This window comes from Lutjanus erythropterus, chromosome 3 (assembly GCF_056507025.1).
Source record: "Lutjanus erythropterus isolate fLutEry1 chromosome 3, fLutEry1.hap2, whole genome shotgun sequence".
In the NCBI taxonomy this organism is placed as follows: domain Eukaryota; kingdom Metazoa; phylum Chordata; class Actinopteri; order Lutjaniformes; family Lutjanidae; genus Lutjanus; species Lutjanus erythropterus.
The window spans coordinates 25,077,199-25,090,566 of record NC_139319.1 but is presented as its reverse complement, the minus strand read 5'-3'; the positions used below and the strand labels follow the sequence as shown (position 1 = coordinate 25,090,566).

General features: G+C 39.7%; 1 protein-coding gene across 2 annotated transcripts in view; it reads left to right on the top strand.

Annotated features, from left to right (window-relative positions):
* plppr2b (phospholipid phosphatase related 2b) overlaps window positions 1-11,693 on the top strand; it is a 74,297-nt gene extending 62,604 nt beyond the window's left edge. Inside the window, exons 4-8 of one of the 2 annotated variants that reach the window (XM_084715576.1) lie at window positions 933-1,053; window positions 2,879-3,129; window positions 5,120-5,296; window positions 7,340-7,470; window positions 9,790-11,693. In XM_084715576.1, the coding sequence (XP_084571702.1) occupies window positions 933-1,053; window positions 2,879-3,129; window positions 5,120-5,296; window positions 7,340-7,470; window positions 9,790-9,898 (789 nt within the window). In that variant the 3' untranslated portion in view covers window positions 9,899-11,693. Of the gene's footprint in view, window positions 1-932; window positions 1,054-2,878; window positions 3,130-5,119; window positions 5,297-7,339; window positions 7,487-9,789 lie in introns of both variants that reach the window. The other variant, XM_084715577.1, reaches the window with a different exon arrangement.
* Window positions 11,694-13,368: the final 1,675 nt, after the last annotated feature.

Below are 13,368 nucleotides of genomic sequence, written 5' to 3'. Positions count from 1 at the left end.
CTTTGCAGCACTCAGGTCATGTCATACTCCAAAAGACATCATTTATGTTGACACACGAGCTCCACAACTCCCACCAAACCTTCCATTGGTGCTTCTTACTTCATAACAGCAGTGCCAGTGTAAACCTCAGCCTTTCATCTGTCACACCAAGTGCAGCGAGATTTGGTGCATTAGCTCCGTCCCACGCTCCTGGCTCCGGGCCATGCATATTGTATGAGCATGTAACCTACATCTATCCATGCTTCTGTCAGCAGGGGTTCCCTGATCAGACAGGTTCAGTATGCAGTGTGTAATGGTGTCCAGGACTGTGTTACATGGTGTTTAGTCAATTTATTCCCCTGTCAAAAGAGATCAATGTCCTGCTGATTTGACTTGGTTTTTAAACTCTTGGAACTAAAAACGGCTGCCAGAGGCACAGGACGTATGCTGTTTAAACAGGTGTTCAAAATGTGTTAAAGCTATAAACGTAAAAATATAATGGAGGTTTTATTGATGTGTGATAAGGGTGGGGCAAAACATTAGCTAATGCATTTCAAATATTTCATAAAAATTGTATAAGATGTGTTTGATTGATGCGATCTGGCAAACCTCATCAAAAGTATGGTCATGGTTTTATGGAGCTGCTGAAAAAAGAGAAATAGAGGAATGGAAGATCTATGATGAGACATTGAGGTCAACAAACTCCCACTGATGAGAGTGAGTGAATGGGAGGTGTTAATGTTGGGATTTAGCAAAGCAGCATAACAGCAGCCAAATGGTGAGGGAAATATAAAGCAGGCTGGCCAAGGAAAACTGTAATCTTTAGAAAGCTGAGGGAGGAACACTCATGAATAATTTTTACTGTGGACCATATTTAACCGACACAATATTCAGTGAAGACGATCAATCTCTAAAATGTTTGTTTTTTCTCACTGTCTCTCTTTCTGTCCCAGATTCTGATCGGGGAAGTGACCAGTTTCTTTGTAAAGACTGAGGGAGCTCAGGAGAAGACCATAGTGACCGCTGACTGCTGTTATTTCAACCCTCTCCTCCGGAGGATCGTACGCTTTCTCGGTCAGTTACAATCCTAAAGATCAGAGGTTCTTAGCTTTGAGGGTCTATGCTCTTGGAAATATAGGTGTTAACTAGGTCTATAAAGAGTTCTATGTGAACCCTTTTTGGTTCCTGATAGAACCTTTTTTAAAGGTTCCACTTGGAACCTACTTGAAACTACCTTTCAGATATTTATACCCAGAACACAACATAAAAGATTATACCTTGAGCCATCTGTAAAAGATTTCACCCTGATCCCCCTATGAGAGATTCTAAAGGAGAACCCTTTCATGGTGTAATCATTCTGCACAGAACCCTCTCTGGGAGTTCCATCCAGAATCTTTACACTTTCTAAGAGCACTAAAAAGAACTCACCCAGGGGGTTCTACTGAGAATCTTTCTATATTCCTTACAAGCCTTTTCTGCCAACATGGAACCATGCTTCATCTGGTTCAAGCACCTAATTTGGAGCTGTTCTGAGCATTTCCACCAAAAATGAATTGGTTCAGAACCTGAAAAGTTGGTTTACAGCTGCAACTGAACAATAGCAGGTTTTCCTTGGGAACCAAAGTGGGCATGTAATATTCTACAGGTTGTTGATGTCATCCTTGATTACACTGGGTTCTGCTCAAAATTGATTTTTTGATGTGGGGTGGATAGCTCCAAGATGTCAAGGATCTTGAATTTAACTGGTTCAAGAACCAGAGCTTATTTGGTGGAAAAGGTCAGTCTAGAACCCACCAAGGAGATCCTGTTTAAAACAAGAACAAGCAATCAAGTTCTACAGAGAACCATTCTACAGTGTTATGGTTCTACCCAGACTCTTTCCACCTTCTAAAGTGCTAACGAGAACCCACCCAACCAAGCCAGTTCTAGATTAAAATCCTTTTATATTTCAAGGGATTTATCAGGAACCACTTATGGGTTCTATCAAGAAAGCAAATGGTTCTAGGAGGAACCTCAGCCCCTCAGGAAGAACCCTTTTGAAACTTTTTTTTTCCAAGGGTGCACTTGCGTGTCTCTTTATAGCCTTATGATTGACCTTTGCAAAGAAATGTGAACAGTCAGTTCAAACAGCTGCTCTGTCCAGCAGTCCTCTGACACTTTAGGCTCCTGCTCCTGTGCCCAGGCCCAGACTCAGTAATCCATTCCTGAAAGTATCATTAGTAAATGATTTGTTTACCTTTAATAAAGCTATAAATTTCACCTTATGATCCCTTTATGAAAGTCTTATTAGCAAAGTGTGCCAAAGTTTCTAACAAAAGATAACAATGTTGCACAATTGTGTTGGATCCTAAAATGAAAAGAGGACAGAAGACTGAAGGAGCTCAGGAGAAGACCATAGTGACCATAGACCGCTGTTATTTCAATCCTGTCCTCCGGAGGATCGTACATTTTCTGGGTCAGTTATAGTCCTAAAGATCAGAGGTTCTTTAGCTTTGACTAAATGGAGCCTCTGTGCTCTGGGACCAAGGCTCATTAAGACTCACACCAGTACTCCTCTGTCATAAGGCCGGAGACAGCCCCTGTCCTTAGTTTAGGTCTCCTGTGGACTAATTTTGCTTGCCCTTCTCCTCATGTCCTGCTCTGTGATCTTTTTCATCATCTCTGTATTTATCCCAGTTATGAGTCTATTAAAGTGATGGACTATAGATATGAAGCATAAAAGCAAAGGCTATGTCTCATTGGCATTTTACTCCCACACTGATAGCAGGCAGCGTAACCATTAAATTCCCATTTAAGTGCTTGTTTCTGACTCGTACCAGTCTCATTGATTCAGTTATGTTCGGTTTACATGCACACACGCCGCTTTTCCCTCACTTTGTCTCTCTTTATTTTCACACAGGTGTCTACTCCTTCGGCCTCTTCACCACCACCATCTTTGCCAATGCAGGTCAAGTAGTGACAGGAAACCAGACGCCTCATTTCTTGTCTGCCTGCAAGCCGAACTACACAGCTCTGGGCTGCCAGTCTCCGCTGCAGTACATCACAGAGCGCCGAGCCTGCACAGGAAACCCATACCTGGTGGTATCTGCCCGCAAGTCCTTCCCCTCCAAAGACGCAGCACTCAGCTTTTATTCAGCCATCTACACAGTGGTAAGGAACTTTTTGGGTCTTGCATTTAATTTAACACTGTGTCAGCACTGGAGAAAAGTCTGGCTGTACCCATTATCATTCTGGAATAGGGTGGAAAAACGCTCTTTCTTATTTGTATTTCTTTCAATCACAATTGTCTTGGGCAGCCCTAAGCCCAGGATGTAGCAATGGTATCCTTGCAAAATAGTGTAGAGGGGGAACTTGTTATGGTGGAACATTTGCACTTAGGGTGGTGAGGTCTTGGATTAAATTGTCTAATTAGCTAGCTTGTTTATGTTCGCACCATCATTGACCAGGTTAGGGCTTGGGTAACCTGTCACTTTCAGCACTGCTAGCTCAGAGGTTGTTGTTGTTTTTATGTAAGAACAGGAACTTGGAAAACAATAACACAGTAACAGTAACAGTAACACACAGATAGTGGAAGGAGAGGAGAATGCTGACTGAAATATTCGGCCAATGGCGAGCTTATTCCAACAGCGTGCTTCCTGTGAGTCAGACTACATGCAAGGGTAGTGTTGGGATATGTTGATGGTGTGAACACACCGTCATCATGTCGTCATTGTTGTGTGCGGTGTGTTGATCGAGCATTAAACTGGATAATGTGCCACTAGACATACTTTTGCTTTGCTAAAAGTTAACTACTGCAGAAGAAAAATAAGTTTTGGAAATACTTATTTATACTTAGACTTTTACGTAACCCTTTTTAAAAGGGTTGTAATCAAGGCATTTATTAGTGGCTAATAAATAATTACTAATGCTTTATATATCAGTTATGAGCCATAAAAATTACGAGCCAGGTTGTAAAAAATTCCTTTGGCTAGTCAAAGCAGAACACATTGATCAGATTGTTCTAAAAAGAACCATTAGTAAACAATTTCCTTGCCATTAATGTAGCAATAAATTACAACTTAGCCCTTTATCAAAGCTGCCTTATTAGCAAGTTTTACTAAGGTTTCTGACAAAAGGTAAAAATCCTTCAGAATATTATTGGATCCTAAAATGAAGAGTGGACCAAAATGACACCTGATCCTTCCAACATTAAGGGACCATGACTCACTTCAAAGTGGAAAACTTTCAAACACAAAACTGACACTTGCAGTTTAATATAGAGAAGGACAATACAATACTAAATTCAAACAAGTGAAAATGTAAGTAATTATTTATTTGTTTGCTTACTTTTTTCCCCCATCCCTTAAGTATACACGTACAACAAAGTATACAAACAACACAGTTTAAAAAAGTAGCACATTGTATTGCACTGCACATTGTAGTACCTGCCCTCTTCTCATAATAAATAAATAAATAGTATAAATCATCTTTCAGTACTGTCAGTTCTTTCAAAGACATTTCAGGGCATTTTGACACATTAAAATGCAAACAATGACAGAAGACTATATATAAATGTTTCCTACTCTAAATTGAATAATAGTTGAACATTTTAAATCATTCTAGTGAATAAACCATATTTTGACTCCACATATTAAAATAAACAGCTGCTGTCACATAGTATTTTAAAATTAAATTTCCCTCTGTGATAGTCATCACCTGATCATAACACAGATGACCTCCTTTACTTTGGTAAAACGTGTGTGTAAAGTATGGGCCTCTAAAGTATTACATTGAGCATTTAGTTATGATTTAAGCACATCTGGAAAAAAAAAAACTGTTAATGGAGCACTTGTTCTCTTTTTAATTACAGTGCCATGTTCCTGTCATCTTTTAGAAGCAATCATGTCAGTGTTTTCATGGTGCTTTCTTTTTGTACCCCATCAAACCCTCCAGATGCTCTAAAATCACTGCAGAGTGCGGCCTCTTGTGGCTTATTCAAGCTGTTCAACCTATTAAGGTGTTCAAGCAGCAGCACCATTGAATGATTGAATGATCACAGCTGGCTGACTGAAGACTTGTGGATGAAATACCTGGTTCAGCTCGCGGTGAGCAAAAAAACATGAAAAACATTTATTATTTCAAATGTATTTCTGTGGTCCAGATGTACGTGACCCTGGTGTTCCGGACCAAAGGGACCCGTCTGACCAAGCCCACCCTGTGCCTGGTGCTGCTGTCTCTGGCCGTGCTGGTGGGGGTGATGAGGGTGACTGAACACAGAAACCACTGGAACGACGTCCTGGCTGGGTTTGTCACCGGAGGAGCCATCGCTGCCTTCCTGGTGAGAAAGAGAGGAAGGAGGCATGGGGTAGATGTGGGGAGGGAAGGGAGGATGGACGGAGGAATAGAAGATAGTGGTAGATGAATGGAAAAGAATAGAAAGATGGGGATAAAGATTAGAGGAGAGGATATAGCCTTAAGGAAGAGAACAGTAACTACAAAATCAGTGAAGTTGATAAAAAAAATGGTTGAAAGTGTGTCTCACTGGCTTAAAAATAGTTTAACCGATTGGATGGTTGTAATGTCCTCATTATATGCCATTTCAGTGCCATAAAATAAGCTACATAATACCTACAATACTGCACTCTGCCTTGTTATCTTCTTCAGGGAAAGTAAGAGGAACAACAGTTTCTACAAATTAAATGGGGTTTTCGCCTTTATAGTACATTCTAGTTTGTTTAAGAAAATAAGCTTTATTTTCATTATTTAAAATTGATAGTTAATCAGGATCACTGGGTGAATGCAATATTTTTTACTTAAGTAGAATTTAAGTAGAATAAGATCGCCAACTTTGAAGTAAGCCTACTTCTCTTGAGTATATTCATTTTATGCTACTTCTACTTCACAACATTTTGGAGGCAAATATTTATTACACTTCTTATTCCACTACATTTATTAGTAGAGGTTTAGTTACTATATCTGCTTTGCAGAGTCAAATTGTTAATACGCAGTAAAATCAACTAATGAATTATTATGTATTTTTATGGATTCAGCCATCCGGCAGAATATGAAGTAGTTTAAATTTGCACCACCTTTACCACCTGCACCAAAAGTCATAATTAGTGCTTCAATAATTCTAATCCATTATTATGAAATTAGCTATGCTGCATAATGAGTAGGACTAACCATTGCAGGAATTTTACTTAACACAGTCTATTTCTACATTGTATTGCTACTTTTAATCAAATAAGATCTAAGTTCTTCTTCTACCAACAATAAGGATTAAATCTGCTTTGCTAGTTGTCTGTCTACTGTTAATATCTATATTGACGTTAATATAATACCTTCATTTACAATAATACATTTAAATATGTGGTGTAAACCAAAAAATCACATGAATTTCACCAATTTCAACAGCTGAGATTTCAGTTATGGCTTCATTGTAAGATAGTTAGCTTTAGCAATTGTGAAGCTTTTCTCTCCATCATGATTGATGGATCATGATTTAGCAAATACTGTTTCATTTAGTTATGTTGAATAACTTGCTGGTTAATTAAAATGGCTATTTTTTCAATCACAGATAACAGCTATGGAGAAATAGTATCAATAGTTTAGTCATGGCTAATTTTAAGTTGATATAGCGGCCTCTTGCTTAGGTTCTGTGACAGGGAGTGCAATAAATGCATCAGCAGCTTACAGAGCTCAGAGATTTTCAAACCAAGGTGCAGTTACTGTAGTTTCTGTTACATCATATTTTTAAATGGTATAACAGACACTAAAAAGTCAAGTTCAGGTCTTAACTTTGACCAAATACGTAGGTAGTTACTGTGTTTTGCCTTTGTAGGACAGGATGATGAAGAGAAGGATTGAATCAGGGAAGGATTCAAAGAGAGAGCAGTGTTGGCGTGATGTGAGTACAGGAGAGATGGTGGGAGGATGGACTGATGATTAAGCTTGAGGCAAAAGAGCCTTCGTGATTGAGGACACACACACACACTTTTACACTTTGTCAATGGGCCGATCTGTACTTTACCATGGCACATTCAAATAGTGTAATTTGGTCTTGGACCTCTTGGCCTGAGTCAATTTTCTGGAACAACGACCAGTGTCGATGCTAACTTTAAAGATCAAAGTGTTCCCTGTAATTCATCCCTAAGACTTTAGATTTCTTTAGATGCCTCCTCCTCCCATATTTCATTCTTTCTCCCTCTTTCTTTATATCTCTGTCTCTGTCCTTCTCATACTGTAAGTGTCCTCTTCAATATCTGTTCCCATGGCACTCGGAGCATTTCGCCAACCAAGAAATCATCCATCTCCGTACTGCAGTGGAACAAATCTTTCCCCTCCTCTTTTCCCTCTACCTCTTTGCTCTTCTCTCCATCAGGTGTCATGTGTGATCAACAATTTCCAGCCAACCCAGATAGCTGTGCCAAATCCTCCACCTCCGCAGCGTTCAGAACCCCCCATGGGACTGCCTCTTCTCACCCTGCCCCGTGTGGAGAGTCCACTCGAAAAGTTAAGTGGCCTCCAGGTAAGGGATGGGGGAAATCATTCTGACAGGACATAAATAAAATAGCTGAGATCCTCAACAGACTGCACAAAGAGTCCATGAAGTGTTTGTTTTTGGCTATCAGATATCCTTATGTACCCTGCCTCTCGCCCAATGTCAGCTGGGATAGGCTCCAGCCCCCCCGCGACCCTCTGGGAATAAGCGGTTACAGAAAATGGACGGATGGATATCCTTATGTGAGACAAGTACTTACTGACCATTCTAGCAGTGTGACTATAAGCAGGAGTTCTCAAACTCAAAAGGTCTGCATCTGATTTTTGGTCAGAGGTCCGGAATGATCAGCGATAAAATAACAAAATAATACTTCTTCAACTCACTTATAACTTTTAAGGAACATAAGTTAAAGACAGAAATGGTGAAATGGCATCATTTTCCTGCAATCAGTTGAATGACTCTCTCTCTCTGGCTCTACCGGCCAGTGGGCAGAAAGTACTCAAGAAGAAGTACTGAAATACATTTTTGCAACTCTTTAATTTGAATTACTCCCAGCTGTTCTGGTCGGTGGTCACAGTCACCTTTTCAAACCTGTTTATTGGCCTTATACCTTTAGGATAGACTTATTGATTATAAAAATGCAGACAGGTTTGAATCATTTTAAATGTAACTAAGTAGATTACATAGTCTAGTGAATATTTAATGGAGCAATATGTAACAATTGCACATCCAAAAAAAAGAGTACTGCAGTCTAAATTGTGAGTATGAGCTATAAAAAGTATATTTAATAGGTTGAAATCCTATTCAGAATACAATCTATGGTCCACCTGCCCAGAGGCAAAAAAGCTCAGGAATACTGCGCAAGACGGGTGCAACTTTGTAAATTTACAATAACAAATGATGACGAGTCCTATACTGTAAGTTGATCAGCTGTTTATAATTCTGACAGTTGTCTGTCAATGTAAAGTTAAGCCCATTATCCTGAAAACAGAAGCCCACTGCTCTGAAAAGACACACTCTGGATTTCAGTCACTCCCTGCCTCGCCAGACTCTATTAACATATTGCTCAATTTAACCGTTATAAACATCTACTCCTTCTACAAGACTATTAATGATTTCTTACAACTCATAAACAGGCACTGACTAACTTGCTGAGCATTCAGCATTGATTTTTACGCTAATTAACATGAAACAGGCAAACAGTAACACAAGTTACAGGCAGATTAGAAATACCAAAGGATGACACAGCAGCTGTAGCACTGTTTTAGAGAGAATTGAAATTATTTATTACAGTAAAGATATTACAAATTTCTCCTTTAAGTATGAGTAAAATCACAGACTTGAAAAGGTACATACAAAACCCTTGAAAAGATACTTACAAAAGTGCAAGTACACAAAAAATGAGTACTTGTAATCAGGCACCACACCACAACTGGTCAAAACAGTAGCACATGCACTTTCACATAAAAGACAATTTCACGTGTCATGAGAATTCATACAGTACATAAAAGCAACCCAGGGGGAATAGTAAAAGAAGAGAAGAAGCAGACTATCCCAGTGATATCCATTTCACATTCCACCTCAGGTCGAGGATTGTGCAGAACAGCAACATGTATCCTTCAGGGCAGTTCGTAAAAAACCTTCAAAGACCGAAGTGCCTCTAAGGTGATGGTATTTTGCAGCTTGTTCCATGCCAAGAGTGCATACAATAGAAAAAGCCAAAAATTGGTTACAGCCATTCATATCATCCTAGAATGAAGTGTAGGTACTTTGGTGATCCTAAAACTTTGAATCTAGCATCCTCATCTGGGCAAAATTTCCATTTGTATATAACCAAGTACCCATAAAACTAATGACATTCCCATCAGTTTTAGTTGTACTTTGTATTTTGGTAATAATTAGTATATGTTAGCATGCTAGTACAATAAAGTAAACTAAACTAAACTAAGGTGGTGAGCAGTCATCATCAGCATTGTCATTGTGTCATTGTCAGCATGCTTATATAGCTCAAAGTGTCTCTTTGCATAAGTATGGCCTCACAGAGTTATCCCTGTTTGTCCTCACTGATAACCTTGGTTGTTTCACTGTATCTTATGTTTCCTAGATGCTACTTACTGTCTGATATATCTGTTCTGGACACTCACTGTCTCTCATCTAGACATCATCATTTTGCATTCTTATCTCTCTCTGTCTCAGTCAAAGGAAGTTTATCTGCTCTGTTCCCTCTTGTTTTCACTTCCCAAGTGTTATGAAATGTTTTATAGTCTTTGCTTCCCTACCTCCTGCTCTACCTCTCCTGATCTTCTTTCTGTCTTCGCCCCACCTGTTAGGCTCCAGGGCTACCGTATTCTGAGATCACATGACCATCAGCCAACCCTGTCCCCCGCCCCTCCCGATGTGCTCCTCCCCTCACGGCGTTGCCTCACCAGCGCAGTCTAGACCTGCCCTCTGAATGCCCCCTGCCCTGCCCTGCCCACCCTGAAGGACGACATCCCCTCCGACGAGTCAAGTCCACCCAGGTCTGATGTGATGGTCCACCAATCACAGGAGGCAGAGCAGCAACACGTGCACATGGCGAGCATGGCTGAAACCTGTCATCTGCTAAGGATCAATAGGAGATGGATACATGTCCCTCTGTCCTGTTCTGTCCTGTTTGTCCTCCAAGATGGCCTCTTTTTTCTTTCAGGTGTAAACGAACCAATGAAAGACTCGCCAAAGCAAGCAATACTGTGTCCTATCTGCTTGTCCTGTTTTCCACAAAGACGCAACAGTGACTCTAAAGACTGTTGGCTGGTGATGACTTGATAAAACACTTGATATAAATCTCAAAACTCAGCAGAGCTGAGGGCTTTTGGATAAAAGAAGAAAATCCCAATCACTGGTGGATCGTCTTCAAAAGACCATTTCGTAACACTCAGGACAATACAGTGGAAAAAGGGACAAGATTAAAAACAAAGACCTTTATGTTATTGAAATGCAGGTACCATTAAGTATTATGGTACAGATTTTTTTTTCTGTCCTCCAAACTAAATAAAGAGACGCTGTCAAAGAGGAAAGTACTTTTGTAAATTATAGCACAGATGAACCAATTTAGTGTTCAGTAAACTGTGTTGTATCTTATTTGTTTTGGGGGATAAGGGTCTGATCTCTTGCTGTATATTGTGTGACGTGACAGAAGAGAGATTTATACACAATAGAGCTGTGCTTGTGATACCACTTTTGTTCTGGGGCATCAGTTAATTCATCCTGAAGTGAATGAATTAGATTTCCATCAGCTTTCCAAATATATTTTATCTACTTACTATTCAGGTGTGTGTTTGTAAGTGTCTGTAAGTTTTACGTCCATGCTGTGAAATACTTGGAAAATTTATCATTTGACTTACTGCCTAACATGTGTGGAGTTACTTGTTCGTGTTGGTTTGCACAAAAGTCTCACTTTCTCTTTCCTTTACCCTCTTCAACACATTCATGCCACTTTTTTTTAAAGGTTAGCTTTGGTATTTTTCAGCTAGCAACCTATTTTCCATGTTTTTGTGTGAAACTAATAAATGAAGACAACAATTTTTGAAATTGCTCTCGTATTTAGTGAGATCGCAGCAGTCGACAGAAGGGGAACTTAGCTACAGTGTAATCCCTCAGGACAACAGCGCACCGTCCAAGTAAGTCCACTGAAAGTGTTTTTGCCACTGACAGGCTCAGATTGTTATTTTAAGAGTCTGACCAGATTATGGAAAGGATCGCTACAGAGACAGGCTTTTTTAAAAGGGTACGATATGTTTTGTTTAATCAGAAGCAGTAATTTCATTGCTCTCACCAAACTCACTAGACTCCATTTACAGAAACGATGCCTTTATCATCGCCATCTTCAAACTCGACTGAAACAGAATTAAACTGACCAAACATGTGAAGGCTCATCGTCTTTCCACTGTTCCAACAATCAACAACTATGGTTGTCTGGTCAAAATAAACCCTTAATTAACTGATGAACTGATTTGAACATATCAGGAGAGGAGCAGGTGGGGAGAAACAATGCATAGAGCCAGAATATTTTCACATCTATCCACCTTGGTGAATTAAGGGGTTATTTTGATCAAACCAGATTTAGTGATTGTTGGAGCAGAGGAAAGATGAGAAAAGAGTGGGTTTTATTCTTTTTCTGTCACATTTGAATGAAGTTTGTTGTATGATGGTGAAATTACTGTTTCTGTAAAGGGACTTTGGATGAATTTGGCAAGAGCGATAAAAGAGGTGTTTCTGGTTAAATAAAACATATCTTCCTCTCTATAGTGATCATTTCCATAATTCTTTCAGAGCAGACAGGTATCGTAGATCAGAGCAGAGAGATTGAAGTTCAGCAGTGAGGTTGTCTAGGAGCAGTAAATGTACAGTTTGCTCACAAATAAGTTCTGTAGAAAAGTTCAAGAAGTTCCCGTGTTGTGCTTCCCAGCTGCTGAGTAAGTAAAGTGAGAGTCTGTGGGACTAAACCAGAGGAAGGTGAGCTGCTCTCTGGATCTGGAACACACTCTGCACTGCCTTTAGGTTACAAAGTGTGGATAAAATACATATTCAGTGCCTTTTTACAGGGCACTGTACTCACATTTGCATGCATATTGTCAAAAACAATAAATAAATGCTTCGTGTCATGTTCACACCCATCAGACACAGCGGGGACATGAGACACATGGACCTGGTGCAGACAGCTGCATGGATTATAAAATGGAAGCGTTTCTGTTGCATGAGACGTGTGAGTGAAAACGTGTCTGTGGTCAAGACTGTGGCCCTCCTCAAGATTGGACCAGTTCCAAAAGTTGTTGTCCTCGGTAGTCATTTAGGCACAAAAACATGGGAAAACAGAGTCCAGGTTGAAAAACACCAAACTTAACCTTTAAGTTACCTGTATTTAAATGTTAACGTATTTGCTCCCTTGGCTTTCCAAAATGAACATTTTATAAGAGTAGTGTGGCATCAGTTGTTGATGCTTCTGTACTGTTTATCCATCTGTCCTGTTCAGTTATTTTCAGATTCCCCTGCTTCAGTCCTCATCATTTCCTCACACTGACTTTAGAAAACCAATGGCACAGACCAGTGTGAACACAGAGTTAAGACCTCTGAGTTTTGTATAGTTTTGTACAGTCTATAGGTTTCTTTACACAGTATAATACTACATTATCATTATGTTGAAATTGTGTGAATAATGTGAATCTACCTGAAGCTGTCTGGTAGGAACATGAGTAGTTGCCTGGTCTAAAGCAGGAATGTAGCGCAGTGGAGAAATGTGTGAAAAAAGCAAACAGGTGCTCTGTTTGGCTCACAACTTGCTTTGGTTCTGCTCAGTTCAAAAGACACTGCAGGGAGGTCATACTAGACGGAGAGTTCGCAATGGGTTATATAAAGAAGACTGCTATGGTTTTATTAAGCACGTGTGTGTGCGTGTGTGTGCGTGTGTGTGTGCTTACTGGGATTTGTGTGTATGTTTGTAATGAGCACACTGTATGGCAGCATAACTGTTAATTTGGCAATCTGTTTTCTTAAGTTAAACTGTCAAAAGTAGCTGCTATAATTACACACTTGTGCTTGTGTGTAAATGCAGGCCTTCAAAGGACCCCTGCCAAGGCATCCTAACAATGCCTGTTATAGCAGAAGGTGCTCATTATAGCTCTGAGATTACCTACAGTAAAACTTTTCAGTCTGAATTTTTTGTAAACAACTGAAAAGGTAGAGAACACCATAACACTCCAAATAATGTTATTTTCATGTTAAAATGTCTCTGTTTTGTATTTATTTAACAAAATAAATTGCAATTACCACACATTGATGCCTGTATTGGATCATTTACTTCACTTAATTCTTTGCACCTCCTCAATATAGCAGCTTCAATTGTTTGATGCTGTCATGGCAAATGTACCTGC